Genomic DNA, 13,780 nt, shown 5'->3' on the forward strand with positions numbered 1-13,780 from the left:
AATTGGACTACTAAATAATTTTATTAACAAAACAAAATAAATGTAGAGAAAGTAATTTCGTAATTGCTGCAAAACAGGTGTGTGCGGGTCAGTATGGAATATGCAATAAAAAAGAGAAAACATGCTTTGCACTGTTTTGAGCAGAACTTGAAATGATTTTACAGTTGTAATTTAACATTATAATCACATCAGAACCTATAAATAAGAGGCATTATTGCTGTTAATGTTTTTCTTTGTAAAATGTGTTGACATATCCATGCAGAACGCAGCGAACAGATACCAGCCTGCGTCACGCAATGCGTTGCGATACGCTGCGTCGAAACAAGTACCAAGCCCTTAATAAATGACAGCTCAATACAAAGGTGCCATTGCGTTCTGAGCAAGGATAATGTATTTAGAAGGTTGATTTTTATCGCTTTTGCTGGGCGACATTGTGGGGGACATCTGTCACTCTCTGCATACAAATTTCATTACCCCGCACCAGCCCTCCCCGGTTTTTATACCGGAGCCCCAGGAAGAGAAATGTCAAGTCGAGAAATGTCATTTTGCTCTGAACAACTTCACCTTGTCATTCATTACACCTTGGTTCTGAGGAGGATATTTGAAAATACGGTTATCAGAGTCATAATCAGAAACACTATAAATCATGGCAAATTTCAAATATTCTCATTGGAAAAACATGCAGTTAATAAAAACTGGGTGATTTTTTTTTAAGCATACAGGATTTTCCAACAGAATGAATAACGTTTGCCATTGATCTTAACATCTTTTATTTCGATGTCAATATTTTCCTTGGCTTACTTATGAAAGCATTCATATTCTCAACCCATTTTCATTCGATGTCAACATTGGCTGCTTAAGCAATTTTGGCTATTTGGGGGGAATATTTAGTAATTTGATGTGATTGAGTGAGATTTTTTTAGTAAACTATGTGAAATACAAGAGCTTTTAGAGGTTTAAAATAAACATGTACATACAAAAACACAAATCGTGTTGTTTATTTCATTAGGCGCAAGACCATGGGAGTGACAAAATGCTGACAATTTTTTCAAAACGTGAGCTTTTGTCACTTTTTTGAGCCTTTGTCAAATTTTCAAAATTTTCTTGTGTATATTTTTAGTGCGGCCACGAGAAAAGCTCATTTTTGCAGTTGACAAGCAGTGTTTAATCGTAGAGTTGGCAACCGGTATACCCGGGTATTCCACACGTTTTTATGCAAAAAATAACGATTTTCATAGGTAAACAATGCTTTCTATATTTTAATGCTGTAAGCAAGTAATGCCGACCATATATTCTCTTCTATTTCATTTATTCATTAAGTTTTTTTCATTTTATTATAAAACTAACGGTCAAATTGAAATTTGGAATCGCTTGAATTTGACTCGAAAATAAGCACAATACGAAAAGAGGAAGAAGAGAAACGTCATCCTCCATACAAAATGTATGGAATTCCCGGGTATTTTGGTTGCCAACTTACGTGGTAAAGTTAAAAAAAATCAAAATAAAATACTTACAGGCTGTTTAAAATTACAATTTATGCACCAAAAAATCATAAATTAAAAGTTAAAGGATAAAGTTAATTAAAGGCTACGGAAAATTTCAGGTCAATAAAAGCAATGAATCAAAAGCTATTGCAGTTTAAAGTAGAAAAAAATACCCGGGTATCCGGTTGCCAACTTAAAGGTTAAATGTTGAATTTTTTTTCAACATTTTGTCACCTCCGTGGCCACGCGCCAATTGATGACGCCTTGCTTGAAAATAAAACACAAAGAAAAATAATCCTTGGCGCCGTGGCACAAGGAAGCTGCTTAAGCGCTATTTAGCAGGACCGCCTGGAACTTTGATGCTGTTTATCTACTGAAAAAGGTGAATTAAAGCAGCGATCTTTAGCATGCCAAAATTAGCTGCCTAAACAAATGTGGCTTTTTGGGTAGTGGTGGGAGCTCGGAATCCGGAGCCCCCTGATTCCGTTACCGGAGCAAATTTCGATTCCGAAGTCGATTCCGATTCTGCAGTGCTGCAGTGCGGTGCTGATTTCGATCCCGGAAACGATTCCGGAGCCGACTCCAGAATCGGAATTGATTCCAGCATCGGATTCGGTCCCGGAATTGTTTCCGAACACGGAATCGGGCAGGTCCCGCGCCCCGATGAGCCCGGTAAACGGTGCTTTACTGTAATTTAAATCTAGCTTATTTTTCTTTTAATTTCATATTCGAGGCGAATATTCAAGAGCTATTTCAAAGAATCACCTCGAACCGCTCAAACGAATGCTATCAACACATCGGTGATGTGAGATCATCTTTCCTCTCCTGATCTCCTGTTTTTCTCGTGTGTCGCCGATTCCGTCGCAAACTCCATCTCCGCCAACGGTTATGTCGCAATGTGAGAAGGGTTGTTTGTACAGCTTGTCGCTTCAAAATAAGTGTTCACAATTGTTCCCCATCGTGCTGGTACAATATCATCATCACCACACGACGCAGAGCTAGTAAATTCACTCTGTCCGCACAAATAATGTGAAAATAGTTTCGTAAATTACACATCAACGTTTCGATATTTGCTGCAAAACAGTTCGTTTACACGGTGCCGTGCGTGCTGCATCGCACGTTCCCTGTGCCCGCACTACTACAACCGCACACGCACGCACACACACAAGCCCACAGCGCAAAACATCGTCAAACGTCAAACCTGAAAGCAGCGAACGGCATACAGCCCTCAGCAGGCGCAGCAGGCCGAAACGGCGAACGAAGAAAACGGTGCGTGCACCTTCAGCGTGAAAACAACAGTTTTAGTGGCGACCAGTGGAAAAAACGGCGATAAAATTGTACCGCAAAATACAGGTAAGATCGGTGTTGTTGTTTTTTACCCGTTCGGAAGAAAAATGGTTGCTTCCAGCAGGGCTCCACATCGGCGCATCGAAACGGAACCCTTGCGGCCCAGAAACTCGATCCCCTCGGCGACACTAGAATCAACATTGATTTTCCGAACCCACCCTCGCACCCCGTTCCCACGCCGCGTGTTTCGGTGTGTGGGTTAACGAAAGTGTGAAAATGACGACGAAAAGTTCTGCGGAAAAATCACACCGACTGTCGTGCCTCCTCGCCGCAAATACAAGATGGAAGGGTCGATAAGGTAACCACCGTCTCTGTCACCACCACCACCACCAATAGCACCAAGGCCTTCTCACTGTCGGCCCCTTTTCAGCGCATATAATTTGATCGTGTTTACCTCCCCGTTTTATGCCGTTCCCTTTGCCCAAGGTGTGTGCGTAATGCACCGGATCATACTGCGTAGTGCATTTTAGAATGGTTTACAGCGGCCGACTAGCATAAAGGTGTACGCATACGTTCGTTGACCGTTTGTCACAAACAAAGCGAAAGCGAACGAACGAGGTGTAAGAAGAGATGCAGTTTTCACACCCCAAACTCCACCGAGAATCGTCATTTTCCACCCCGCTCATGCAGGGCCATGCTGCTCCGAGTTCTTTTCCAACCCACTGCGTGCCGTGTCTGTGTGCGTGCGTGCCTGGCATGTCCGTCAAAAACACCTCACCTCCACGCGAGCCCCCCCCCCTCCCCCGCCCAGGTCCCAGGTCAGCTGCTATGACAGGACGGTGTTGTTGCCGTATGTTGTTGCCATTCGCTCCCTACCACCGAGCATGCAGGGGAATTGCTTCTGGAAAATTCATTCGAACCACCAGCGCGCACATACACACTGTCAGGTTGGGCGGCAGCAGCGCAAGAGAGCGTCACGGAACGCGCCGCCATCGATCGGCAAGATTTGCACCTTTTGCTGCTCCTCGGGAAAATTCCGCCCAAAAAGAAAAGTGCTTAAGCATGAGTGAAAAGAAAAAAGACAAAATTTGTGAAACGGGCATGCGAACATCGGGAAGGAAAAACGCTGCAGAAAGCAAACGGCTCCTGTGATTGTGCGCCACTATGCCAGGTCGGAAAAACCGTATTGAACTGACATTAAGGGGGGATGATGCTGATGTCTACATACCGCCAAGATGGGATGCTGTGTGTGTGTGTATGTGCTGTTTAGTTTGAAACGGTGCGCACAATAGAAGGGAGAAAAGTGTGGCCCGTGGTGGTAGTAGAGTGCCTCTGTTTAGTTCGTCCATCCTTCCGTTCCGTCCTTGACCGACATTGGACCGAGTTGCAGGTTGCAGGTGCAGATCTCTGGATGCACAGAACGCACAAAGCAAAGTGCAGCCAGAAGCAAGCGCAAATTGAAAGAAGCCATATCGCGGCAGACAGCGGAAGCAAAAGCACCCGTTTTCGAAAATGTTCTAGAAGCATTGCTTCCTGCGCGTCGCCAGAGACACAACGGTAGCGCGGCCTGCGTGCGTAATTAGAAGTGTGTGTGTGTGTGTGCTGGTGTGTGGAGTTGGTTGGCGCCGTGTGCTGTGTGCCCTCAAAATGAATAAGATTGGTCGCAATTAATTAAAAGTTAAAGAAAAATAGTTTTAAAAGTGCATCGAGCAACGCGCCATCAGTCGAAAAGTTGGTTGCGTTGAACGGAAAAGAAAGAAGCTGGTGGTGGTGGTGGCCTTTTTTATTGGCGGCCAGCATCAGACGGCCAGATGGGTGACGAATGGTCGCGTGCGAGAGGGGGTGGTGGTAGATGCGCCAAGCGGTCCCGTTTCGATCAGCAGTTCGATGCCGAGTTCGGCCCTTCGGCAGTGACCAGCACGACAAGGTAACTGAAGTGTTAATTTCTGTTTTTTACTAAATCGATCTTTCTCTTTTCCCTTTTTTACACGCGGTCCCTGTTCCTGTGTTCCGTCTGGTTTGGTTTTTGGTTGTGATTCGGTGGACACGCGCGCGGTCTCCTTGCATTTCCCGGGGGAAACAGCGAGAACATTTCGAAAAGGCAACCGAATTGTGACAGCAATAGAACACACAACCGTACCTCCACCTGACAGTGTGTGTATGTGACAAACAGTTGTGTTGAACCTGTATCGGTGTGTGTGGTTCGTCTTCGATTTGGTGTGAAACAATTGAAAGCGTTTGAAGTGACAGTTGACAAATCCGGACTGCGCGAGAGACACATTTACCGCTTCAGTGTGATCAGCCCGTGCGTGTTACCAAGGAAACTGTGTACCACAAAGGGAAAAGAAAACCTCCCCAGCAGCAGCTACAAACGTCAATGATATCGGCACCCGTGTTTGGTGGTACAGCATCCTCGTCCGGCAATCGAGCGGCAACGACCGGCGGCACCGAAAGCATGGAGGTGGACATGTTTGTGTCGGACGTGATGGTCGGTGTGATGGATGCGATGGGCGGTGGTAGCGGTGGTGCTGTCGCCTCCACCAGCTCCGAGTGGCCCCGGTCGCCCCGCGTCGATGAGGCCGGCAGCAGCTGGCTGAACAAACCACCGATGGAAAGGTGCTGCCCACGAACCCTTCCCTTATTTTTGATCTTTTTCACCCGTTTCAACACTTTCTCATGCTCTCTCTTGCGTCGTTTGAGTGTGTTCACAAGTTACAGTGTTTGCACGTCGTCAGATGTAGAATTACAAATTTGCAAGAATACTCCACCCCACCATTCATTGGAAAGGCATCATGTTTCCAACACGATTCTAATTGTAACGCTCTTTTACGACCAGGTTCATCGATATCCTAGACCAGCTGGACACGAAGGTGGAATCGCTGCGCAAGGAGGCAATGGTGCTGCGCGACAAGAAGGACTTTTTGGCGATGTCGGTGGATCTGCTCAAGAACAACGAATACCTGTCCGGACTAAATGAGAGTAAGTATGTGTGTGTGGGTGTTTCAACTTAAAATACAAAATATTATCAGCTTGCGCTCGTTTTCAAGACCGATAAGGGAAGCAAGTGCAATAGCGCGGGACCCAATCGGCATGGGGGGGATGATTGCCCAGTCCTAGTTTATTTCGCACTCGTCACCGAAAGAAAAAGAAAAAAAAACATACCTTCGAGAACGTTTGAGCACATACGAGAACATTCCACAGACGGCCCCCGACACAGATGTTGTCGAATGTTTTCTTTTCTTTGTTTTTTTTTGGGTGCGATTTGTCGCATCATCCGCTGATATGGTGTGCTGGGGGGAGGATGTTATGATTATCGCAAACAATCCCCCCCCCATTCGGATTCGGGTATGTTCGATGCTTTTATGTGTGCGTGTTTGTGTACGATGACGACGACGACGAAGACGCATGCTCTCCGCTAATGTTGAGCTAGGTCAGGGAAGACGCGCATTTCTATTTTTTGGCATCATCCTCATCACAAACGAATGTTGCTGTAGGTGAGCAAAAAGAGATGCGTCACAAAAACATGCTCAAAATTGTAATTTCCGATAGAAACATGGGCGAAATATTTTTAAATTACGCGGAAGAGCGTTAATGTGCAGACGATGATGTGTGTTGCTTGAAATTCTTAATTTTAAATTAATCCCCTTTACCACCCTTGGTTGGACAGGAAAAAAGATGGTGTTTCAAACCAAAATGTGAACAAAGACACATTTCAAGCACAAAGAAGGAAAAGGGGTCCCACCGTCAACATTTCGGGTGCGTGCCAATTTTTCACCTCTCTCAGGGGAAGAAGAGATTTCCTAAAATAAATAAACCCACGCACGGATTGGGTGGGACGAAGCAATATCCATATTTTGACCAGCTTTGGTACCATCCAGCTCGCTATAACCGGTTTTGTTTTTTCGGTTCGGTTTGAGTTCAGGTTTGTGAAACGTTTGTGGAAGCTCTCACCGTAAAAGGTGCGTTATTGGAAGATTTGCTTTTAATCGGTATAAATTTTGAATCGGTTATGAGTGGGCTTTGCGCACTTCATCTGCTGCGTAGGACTAAAAACAATTTTGGAATTCTAACCTTCAATCGTTTTGATTGACTAATTACTCATTTCATTTTTTTTCAATTTCCTCTCCTTTTTAGATGAGCGTGAAGAGATTGACTGTTACGTGCAGCGGATCAGCAGCCGGCTTGGGACGGTCGAGCTGAACGTGTGCACGGTGCGCGACCAGGCGCAGGAAGATTCGCTGCACCACGTCAACAGCCTGATCGATCTGATCATCGCGAGCGCCGACCCGGTAATTTCGCGCCAAAAGTGCCAACAGTATCTGAACGCGTGCAGCACCACCGACACGAGCGTGTACACGGACGTCGACCCGCACACGGTCTGTACGGACAAAAAGTTCGAGAGCGTCCTGCTCGGCTGCACGCTCGACGATCAGAAGACGATCAAGAAGCGGCTGCAGGCGCTGCTGGTCTACCTGACCCAGCAAACGATCGTCCACTGAAGGAACAAGAAGAAGGGACATGCTGGGACCGTGACCGAAACGCAAATTGGGAGGGGGGAAGGAGGATAAGAAACACAGCAGCGCATGGGCGCATAGCATATGGTACAACGGCTTGGAATTCCGGTCAGGCATACCTCGTTAGAGTGGGAAAGATAGTGCGAAGGACGAGGGGGTTAAAGGTGTTCCAAAGGTAGGAAAAGGGAGGACGCACATGGTGTTCGTTACCGCATTGGCGAGGGATAGCCTGCGTGTGTACCATGTGCCTGCGACCGGGAAGCGCACGGGGTCTAATTAAGCAGTTTAGACGGAGCCATCGGAAGCTCTGGTAAATCAAACATAATTCATAACAAAAGCTTATGCAATCGCAGCACAAAAAACATGCAGTAAAATAAGGAAACAGAAGGGATGAATCAATTCGCTTGATTGGACCGGACGCACAGAGCGAACTTACGGTGGTAGAATACCTGCTGCTTCTAGCAGTTGTCCGCTCCTGCTTTGTTAGATTCCGGGGCACCTTTCTTTTAAAGTGACGTACATTGGATGCGTCACACACGAAGGCCCGCTGTTGCGCCGCTGCTAGATTCCCCCCCATCTATGTTGGAATGGAGAACGGGGGAGTATGGGTGTTGTAATTGTTTCTGCGCGCGTTTAATTCTGTACTTTTTGTAATTTTTCATAATTTTCCACTATTTTAGCCATTATCTGTAGCAATGAAAAGAAAATGCGGCGTTGCGAATTGTAACACGGCGATGATGAAAATGATTGCGTTTCCACGATCCGATGAATTCTCCTCTTCAATTCTGTATTAAATTAGCAGTTCTTTTTTAATCATCTCGGTCTAAACTATTCCTTCATTGATCGATACACATCTTCCGTGCCAGTGAGTTTAACGTTCTTTCAGTGAGAAGCATTTGCGAAGAATGGCAAGGTTTTAGGTGGAACATGAACCGTTTTTCCCATACCATACCAGTTTAGACGAAGAAAGGAACGGAAATAGTACATGAATAGACTGAACAAAGAATGGTTTTGTTGCACTTTTAAATGACGATAAGAAATCTCACCCTTCCCTTTAAAGCATTGTTTTAAAAAAAAGTTGTTTGTACAAGCATGGTCTAGTTTTCAAAGATAGTTTAAAATTGAAGAAATTTTTGGTTTTTCGCTAGTACTTAGGGATTTTCAATGGAAGGAAAAAATACATCACAAAACCGCCGGAAGGAAATCAGTTCTGATTACACAGAAAAACACTCACTGCCCCTTCATGCTGACCGCGCGAGGAAAAGGCTTAAACTCTGTCGCCGAAAAAGCTTCTCCTCAGAGCGCAGAGAAGAAGCTGTACAAACGCTTAAGGTCAGTAATGATGTTGTTTGAACTGGATTGTTCCGGATGTACACACATCCGCTGTCAACTTCCGGAAGGAAGCATCTTCCGTTTTGGGCAGCTGTCGGAATGTATTCTAGACGACAGAAAGGGATAAACCGGTTTCTGCAACTGGAAAATAATAAACTCATATGCAAAATACACAAAATATTAAAAAAAAATAATGTAAAAAATGGTTTCCATTGCTTTTTAGATGAATTAACACTCTTTATTCCGCAGACACTTCACGCACGCTCCTTCCTAACGCTAACTAAACCAACCTTATAACCTAACTGCCACCCTTGGAGTACCGTTTCCAGAACTTTTTCACATCGTCGTGCCCGTTCTTCGTGACCACCATCGTGCGGATGCGCTCGTTCTGCCAGATCATCACGCCGATCGATTGGGCGTAATCGCGCAGCGTGATAAAGTCGGCCTGCGACAGGAACTGATTGTACACGACGCCCTCGGTGTAGGTGAACCGGTTCCGTTCGTTCTCCCACAGCTTTATCTGATCGACGACCGTGGGCGGCAGGGAGGATTTGCTGTTGATCGCCTGCTCCACCGTCAGCATCGTCGGGTGGGCATGCTGCTCCAGGTAGCTGATGATCTGCTCCGCCGTAATGCCGCCCCGGAACGCTTGCCGGACGGAATCGCGCGACAGCACACCGACCACCAGGTTGGGAAACCGGTACAGCAGCTCGGTGAACAGGCCGAGCAGGGCCACCTGCAGGTTCGAGTCGGTGTACGCGTACACGCGATAGTTCGTCTCGACGATGATGTAGCCCTTGTCCTTGGTCGCGTTCGATTCCTGGTCCTGGGCGAGCGTCGTGGCGTGGGTAGCGTTCTTCGAGGTGATGTTGTGCGCCAGGCGCGTCGGATAGAACCGGCCCTCCTTGCGCTTCCGCTGGTACACCAGCCCGAACTCGCGCAAATGCTGCAGGAAGGTAAGCAGGCCCGGACTGAGCCCCTCGGAGCTGTAATCCCGGCCGAGCGTGCTGAAGCTAAGCTGGAACAGCATCGACAGACACTCGGGCAGGTTGAGGCCGCGCGCCTCGCACGTATCGAGATACTGCAGCATAAAGTGCCACACCTGGGCCTGCGTGTCGAGCAGCAGAAACTGGAAGCCCTGCCGGGTGATGACCGGGCTGCCGTCCGACTCGTCCCGCTTCATCAGATTGGCGTGCAGCAGGATGCGCACCGCGTCCGGCGAGATGCCCTCCCCCTCCATGCCCTTGGAGCTACCGGCACCAACCATATAGTGCAGCACGCAGCGCCACCGGGACATGGCGTACGTGTCCAGGAAGTCGATGTCGCGCGACTTCTGGTCCGGATCGAGCGCGTTCGACATCGACCAGGGCCGGCCGCCGCCCAGCAGTGCGATCTTGAGGTTCTTCTTGAACGTTGGGCACAGCTCCCAGGCGGCCAGCCCGCCCGGATAGGCCGCGCTCCGCCATACGCCCAGCTCGGTCAGCACCTGCGAGACGGATGTGTTTTCTCTGGAAATGGTATAGGGGGGGAGTGGGTTAGTGAACTGTGCGAGCTGTATCTTCTCCATCGAACCTGTACTCACTTTGCGTAGACCTGTGTTGCCCACGAGGACACGACCGCTTGTGGAATCGGTTGCTCGACGAACAGAATTCTTATAACGAACTGGCGCGCTATTTCTGGCAGCTCGCTGCAAAAGTTGGTGCATTAGAGAACAGGTTTTTTTTTAAAGATAAAAGCGATACCGCATCTCCATGGAAGCTTACCGATACACGGCGAGACAGATGGCGGGGTAGTTGTACAGCTTTTCCAGCACCTCGGGCGGTCGCGATTTCAGATACTCTTCCAAATCTTTGCATTCTAAATTAGCCGGTTTGGTGATGAGCGACGAGCCGGACGAGGACGATCCTTTGCTGGTGGTGCCGCTGTTACCTTGGCTGCTCTTAGCCTCCGACATGTTTGCCGGTACGCGGGAGGGTGCGGAAGTCAATTTGTTCTCACGGATGCAGGCAGCCGCGGGTGAGCTACAGCATTTGCGAAAAACTAGTTTTGAGGCCGGCAGGATTTCACGGACAAGTTGGTTGGCTCGAGGCCGGAGCAAGCCGCACCGTAAATAAAACACCAAGGACTGCCAGGAGCATTTATTTGGCTTGGTTGACATTTGGATGGAAGCGCTGACAGCTGTATATTGACGGATGGATGGGAATGGACATATTCCGCAAGGGAATTTTACATTTTTTAATCCTTCTTATAGCCCTTCAAACGATTAAACAATTCAAAACTAACAAAAACGAATTTTCATAACCAATTTTATTGCCAATGTTCGTAATTTTATAAGATTCTCAAAATTCAAAGAACGTATGTTCCGCTGGGCGCGCGCATCCGACGGTTTGTTTGGGTCTCGCTGTCAACGGGATGTAAACAAACGCCGCGAGCCGTTGCTATTTTGAATCGCGCCGAGCGCGCAGTGCGTGTCGTGCGTGTTGTGCATTAAAATTCCACTCTTTCTCCGTCCCAAAATGTGTTCATTGTAGTTACGCTGTCTGTTCAAGTAGAAAAATAAGTGTGCCAGTAGCGAAACAAGCCGAAACACGATGGATATTGAAGCCCGGCACAGTGAGCTGCGGACGCGGCTAGATGTGCTTGGGTTTGGGCATCCGCTGCCGCTCAGCGCGATCGGGATCGTTTCCGCAATACTGGACGATCTGATCCAAACGTCGGAAAAGCTGAAATGTGCCAACCAAAGGATAGAACAGCTGCACCAGGTACGGGCACAATCACAGCAACCATCGGCAGGTGTTTCGGCAACGCTCAAACCGCAGTCATTAGAGGCAGACCTGCAAGGTCCTGCGTCCCTCTACCATTGCCTTTATTAACAGTTTTATTTTGTACTGTTTATTTACCTCATTTGCGCACCAGGAAAAGTCCGCCTGGGAGCTGGGCGTGGAGCCGTACAAGTGTGACAACTCGCGGCTGCTGGCCGAATGTAACGCGCTGCACCTGGAGCTGATCAAGCAGCAGGATAAGCACATCCTGGCGAACACGGAGCTGCGATCGCGCGTACGATCGCTGCAGGCGGACAAGAAGCAGCTCGAGGAGAAATGTCTCGCGGCCGAGTGTAAGATTCGGGAGCTGCAAACGGGCTCGAGCGAGAGTGTGAAATCGCGCAAGGACACTGCCAACAAGCGTGAGTATTGGTCGTTTTGTGTGTGTTGTGGGAGGGTTACCACTCCCCCGCCCTATAGTATCGATTAATGACGATTGTGTGTGCGCCATTGCGTGTGCGTCAACAGTGGAAATGGGGGCTGGGGGAGAATATGATTAACTGCGTGTGAAAAGTAGCACCTTGTTCGTTGTTCCAGTGTGGTTGGTCCCTCCGGGGAAGTGTTAGTGGTTGGTTGCTTTTCCGCACCTAATAAAACCCTCCGTTTTCGTCCATTTTTTCCCCCCAGAGCGCAAACCCTTCATTTCGACTGTTCGGGCGGGCACGTTTTACCAGCCGCCCAAGTGCTGCGAACAGGGCGGGATGCAGCAGCCGGGAGGTATGCCACCGACCTGCCGCTGTCCGTGCAACCAGATGAAGCAGGTCGACGTGCTGCACGAGGTGGAACGGTTGCGTGTGGAGACGCAAAACCAGCAGGGAGTCATCGATGCGCTCAAGAATCAGGTTGGTGGTGGAAATGAGTTATTTTATTGAATTTAATTTGCGGCCACGGGTGCGACAAACTTGTAGCGGGTTTATTACTGCATCTATTTTAGAAGAAAAAATCAAAATCCGTGCCCTCGGTGGCGGCCCTTTCGTACTCCTCGAAGCGTTGGATGTAGTCATCGTCCATGTCGTGGCGGTAGGAACCAACCGTACCGCTGCGTATGAACCTACCAAGGAAAAACATAAAAAAGAAATATTCTCTCTTTATTCACACACACACCCAATCGATCGATTTCGCGAGCATTTACTGGAAGTTCGTTTTCGAGAGCTGCTTACGCTCCTCACTGTGGGTGGTGTTCCTGGCCCATTCCAGCAGATCGTCCATGTTGCACGATTTGTTGTCTAAAATGGTGGGAAAATAACCTTTGTAACGCTTTTATGAAATAGTGTTCAACACCATACTTCTCATCGACTCCACGGAAAGATGCTTTTCCAGCTCGTCCACCTCGCGCTCGGTGTACCGCTTGCCCAGGAAGCTGCTAACCCGCCCAATCACTGCCCGCAAGTCGCGCTTCATCTGTTCGTACGTTAGGAAGAGACAGTTCGAACCAGCCGGCTGCTTGCTCCATTCCCAGTACGACCGCACATGCTCACTGAACGGTGCGTAGATGAGACTATCGTTAAGAAAGGCGTCAAAAAAGTGCTCCCTCGGACCGTCATAGCCCACGATGTTGCGATAGTGATGGTAGAAGGAGGTGGCCGCATCCTTCGGGTTGCGCGAGACGTAGATAATTTTCGGCCGCACCGTACGAATCGCGTCCGGGAGTAGCATCACCGGCAGATGGCACTTAATGTGGCGCGGGCGGGGTAAATCTTGCACCCGACCGACCGAATCACCATCCATTAGCGAAAGGGCACCGGAGAGCCTTTAAAGAGTGGTTTGTTTAGAGATGTCAAAATCTAAAGCTGGAAAGAAGAACTATCAATCCCCACCCGCTTAACACTCACTCCAGAAAAGGGAAGCGTTCCTCGAGCGTTAGCTTGCCTGCGCGCGCATAATCGAGCCCGTTGTTCAGCAGCCAAACCATTTCCTGGGTCCAGGTGGTGCCACACTTGGGGTACGTGATGACCCACACATCGTCCTCGTAGACGGCCATCTGCTGGATGGGGCTTACCAGCGGCAGGAACTTCTCGATCATGATGCACCACTGGTCGGCACGCGTCAACCGGTAGTGCTTCTCCGTGCCCGGGCAATCGATCCGATCGGTGTACTGGTTGCTGTACTTTTCGTACCGTATCATCGTTGCAGAGGCTGTTGGTCGGTCTGCAGCTAACGTTAAACTAACGCAACGCAGCTTTGCGATCGATCCGCTGGGGGGTCAGTTGCATTCCAATCACTGGTGGCAAAAACTATCTCTCCTTCGTTCTCTCTATGGCTTGCAGTCTTTTCTGCGGAAGGCAAGAAGATTGCAAACGGGGCGAGCATCTAGGTACGCGCAGATAATTGACTTCTTGAG

General features: G+C 48.4%; 4 protein-coding genes across 10 annotated transcripts in view; 2 read left to right on the forward strand and 2 right to left on the reverse strand.

The window, feature by feature from the left end:
* Positions 1–2,519: 2,519 nt before the first annotated feature.
* Positions 2,520–8,284, forward strand: LOC120901294 (BAG family molecular chaperone regulator 2). Of its 5 annotated transcripts, none has more exons than XM_040309086.1 (4): positions 2,520–2,837; positions 4,855–5,387; positions 5,608–5,750; positions 6,906–8,284. In XM_040309086.1, exons 2-4 carry the CDS (start codon positions 5,149–5,151, stop codon positions 7,268–7,270), a joined length of 747 nt encoding a protein of 248 aa, XP_040165020.1. In that variant the 5' UTR covers positions 2,520–2,837; positions 4,855–5,148; the 3' UTR covers positions 7,271–8,284. The 5 variants fall into 5 exon arrangements, with proteins under 5 accessions (XP_040165020.1, XP_040165024.1, XP_040165021.1 ...); XM_040309087.1 differs by lacking the exon at positions 2,520–2,837 and adding an exon at positions 3,626–4,168; XM_040309089.1 differs by lacking the exon at positions 2,520–2,837 and adding an exon at positions 3,626–3,942.
* Positions 8,285–8,823: 539 nt separating this feature from the next.
* LOC120901295 (general transcription factor IIH subunit 4) lies at positions 8,824–10,754 on the reverse strand. Its single transcript, XM_040309091.1, has 3 exons — positions 10,381–10,754; positions 10,200–10,304; positions 8,824–10,125 (listed from the first exon to the last, which is right to left on the reverse strand). Exons 1-3 carry the CDS (start codon positions 10,569–10,571, stop codon positions 8,916–8,918), a joined length of 1,506 nt encoding a protein of 501 aa, XP_040165025.1. The 5' UTR covers positions 10,572–10,754; the 3' UTR covers positions 8,824–8,915.
* A 281-nt stretch (positions 10,755–11,035) lies between these two features.
* LOC120899602 (testis-specific gene 10 protein) overlaps positions 11,036–13,780 on the forward strand; it is a 33,839-nt gene continuing 31,094 nt past the window's right edge. For 2 of the 3 annotated variants that reach the window (XM_040305637.1, XM_040305639.1), the window contains exons 1-3: positions 11,036–11,379; positions 11,534–11,801; positions 12,067–12,281. In XM_040305637.1, coding sequence (XP_040161571.1) covers positions 11,209–11,379; positions 11,534–11,801; positions 12,067–12,281 — 654 coding nt within the window. In that variant the 5' untranslated portion in view covers positions 11,036–11,208. The remainder of the gene's footprint in view (positions 11,380–11,533; positions 11,802–12,066; positions 12,282–13,780) is intronic. The other variant, XM_040305640.1, reaches the window with a different exon arrangement.
* Positions 12,332–13,593, reverse strand: LOC120899609 (luciferin sulfotransferase-like). The gene is made up of 4 exons (XM_040305650.1): positions 13,272–13,593; positions 12,726–13,189; positions 12,572–12,665; positions 12,332–12,490 (listed from the first exon to the last, which is right to left on the reverse strand). Exons 1-4 carry the CDS (start codon positions 13,562–13,564, stop codon positions 12,370–12,372), a joined length of 972 nt encoding a protein of 323 aa, XP_040161584.1. The 5' UTR covers positions 13,565–13,593; the 3' UTR covers positions 12,332–12,369.

The sequence above is a fragment of the Anopheles arabiensis genome, chromosome 3, assembly GCF_016920715.1.
Source record: "Anopheles arabiensis isolate DONGOLA chromosome 3, AaraD3, whole genome shotgun sequence".
Taxonomy (NCBI): domain Eukaryota; kingdom Metazoa; phylum Arthropoda; class Insecta; order Diptera; family Culicidae; genus Anopheles; species Anopheles arabiensis.

Coding starts and splice junctions, on each gene's coding strand:
- LOC120901294 (XM_040309086.1), top strand. CDS start 5,149: ATGATATCGGCACCCGTGTTTGGTGGTACAGCATCCTCGTCCGGCAAT. Junction 5,388..5,607: donor AACAAACCACCGATGGAAAG/GTGCTGCCCACG, acceptor TTTTACGACCAG/GTTCATCGATATCCTAGACC. Junction 5,751..6,905: donor CCTGTCCGGACTAAATGAGA/GTAAGTATGTGT, acceptor TCTCCTTTTTAG/ATGAGCGTGAAGAGATTGAC.
- LOC120901295 (XM_040309091.1), bottom strand. CDS start 10,571: ATGTCGGAGGCTAAGAGCAGCCAAGGTAACAGCGGCACCACCAGCAAA. Junction 10,305..10,380: donor ATCTGTCTCGCCGTGTATCG/GTAAGCTTCCAT, acceptor CAACTTTTGCAG/CGAGCTGCCAGAAATAGCGC. Junction 10,126..10,199: donor GCAACACAGGTCTACGCAAA/GTGAGTACAGGT, acceptor TACCATTTCCAG/AGAAAACACATCCGTCTCGC.
- LOC120899609 (XM_040305650.1), bottom strand. CDS start 13,564: ATGATACGGTACGAAAAGTACAGCAACCAGTACACCGATCGGATCGAT. Junction 13,190..13,271: donor GAACGCTTCCCTTTTCTGGA/GTGAGTGTTAAG, acceptor CACTCTTTAAAG/GCTCTCCGGTGCCCTTTCGC. Junction 12,666..12,725: donor TTCCGTGGAGTCGATGAGAA/GTATGGTGTTGA, acceptor CCACCATTTTAG/ACAACAAATCGTGCAACATG.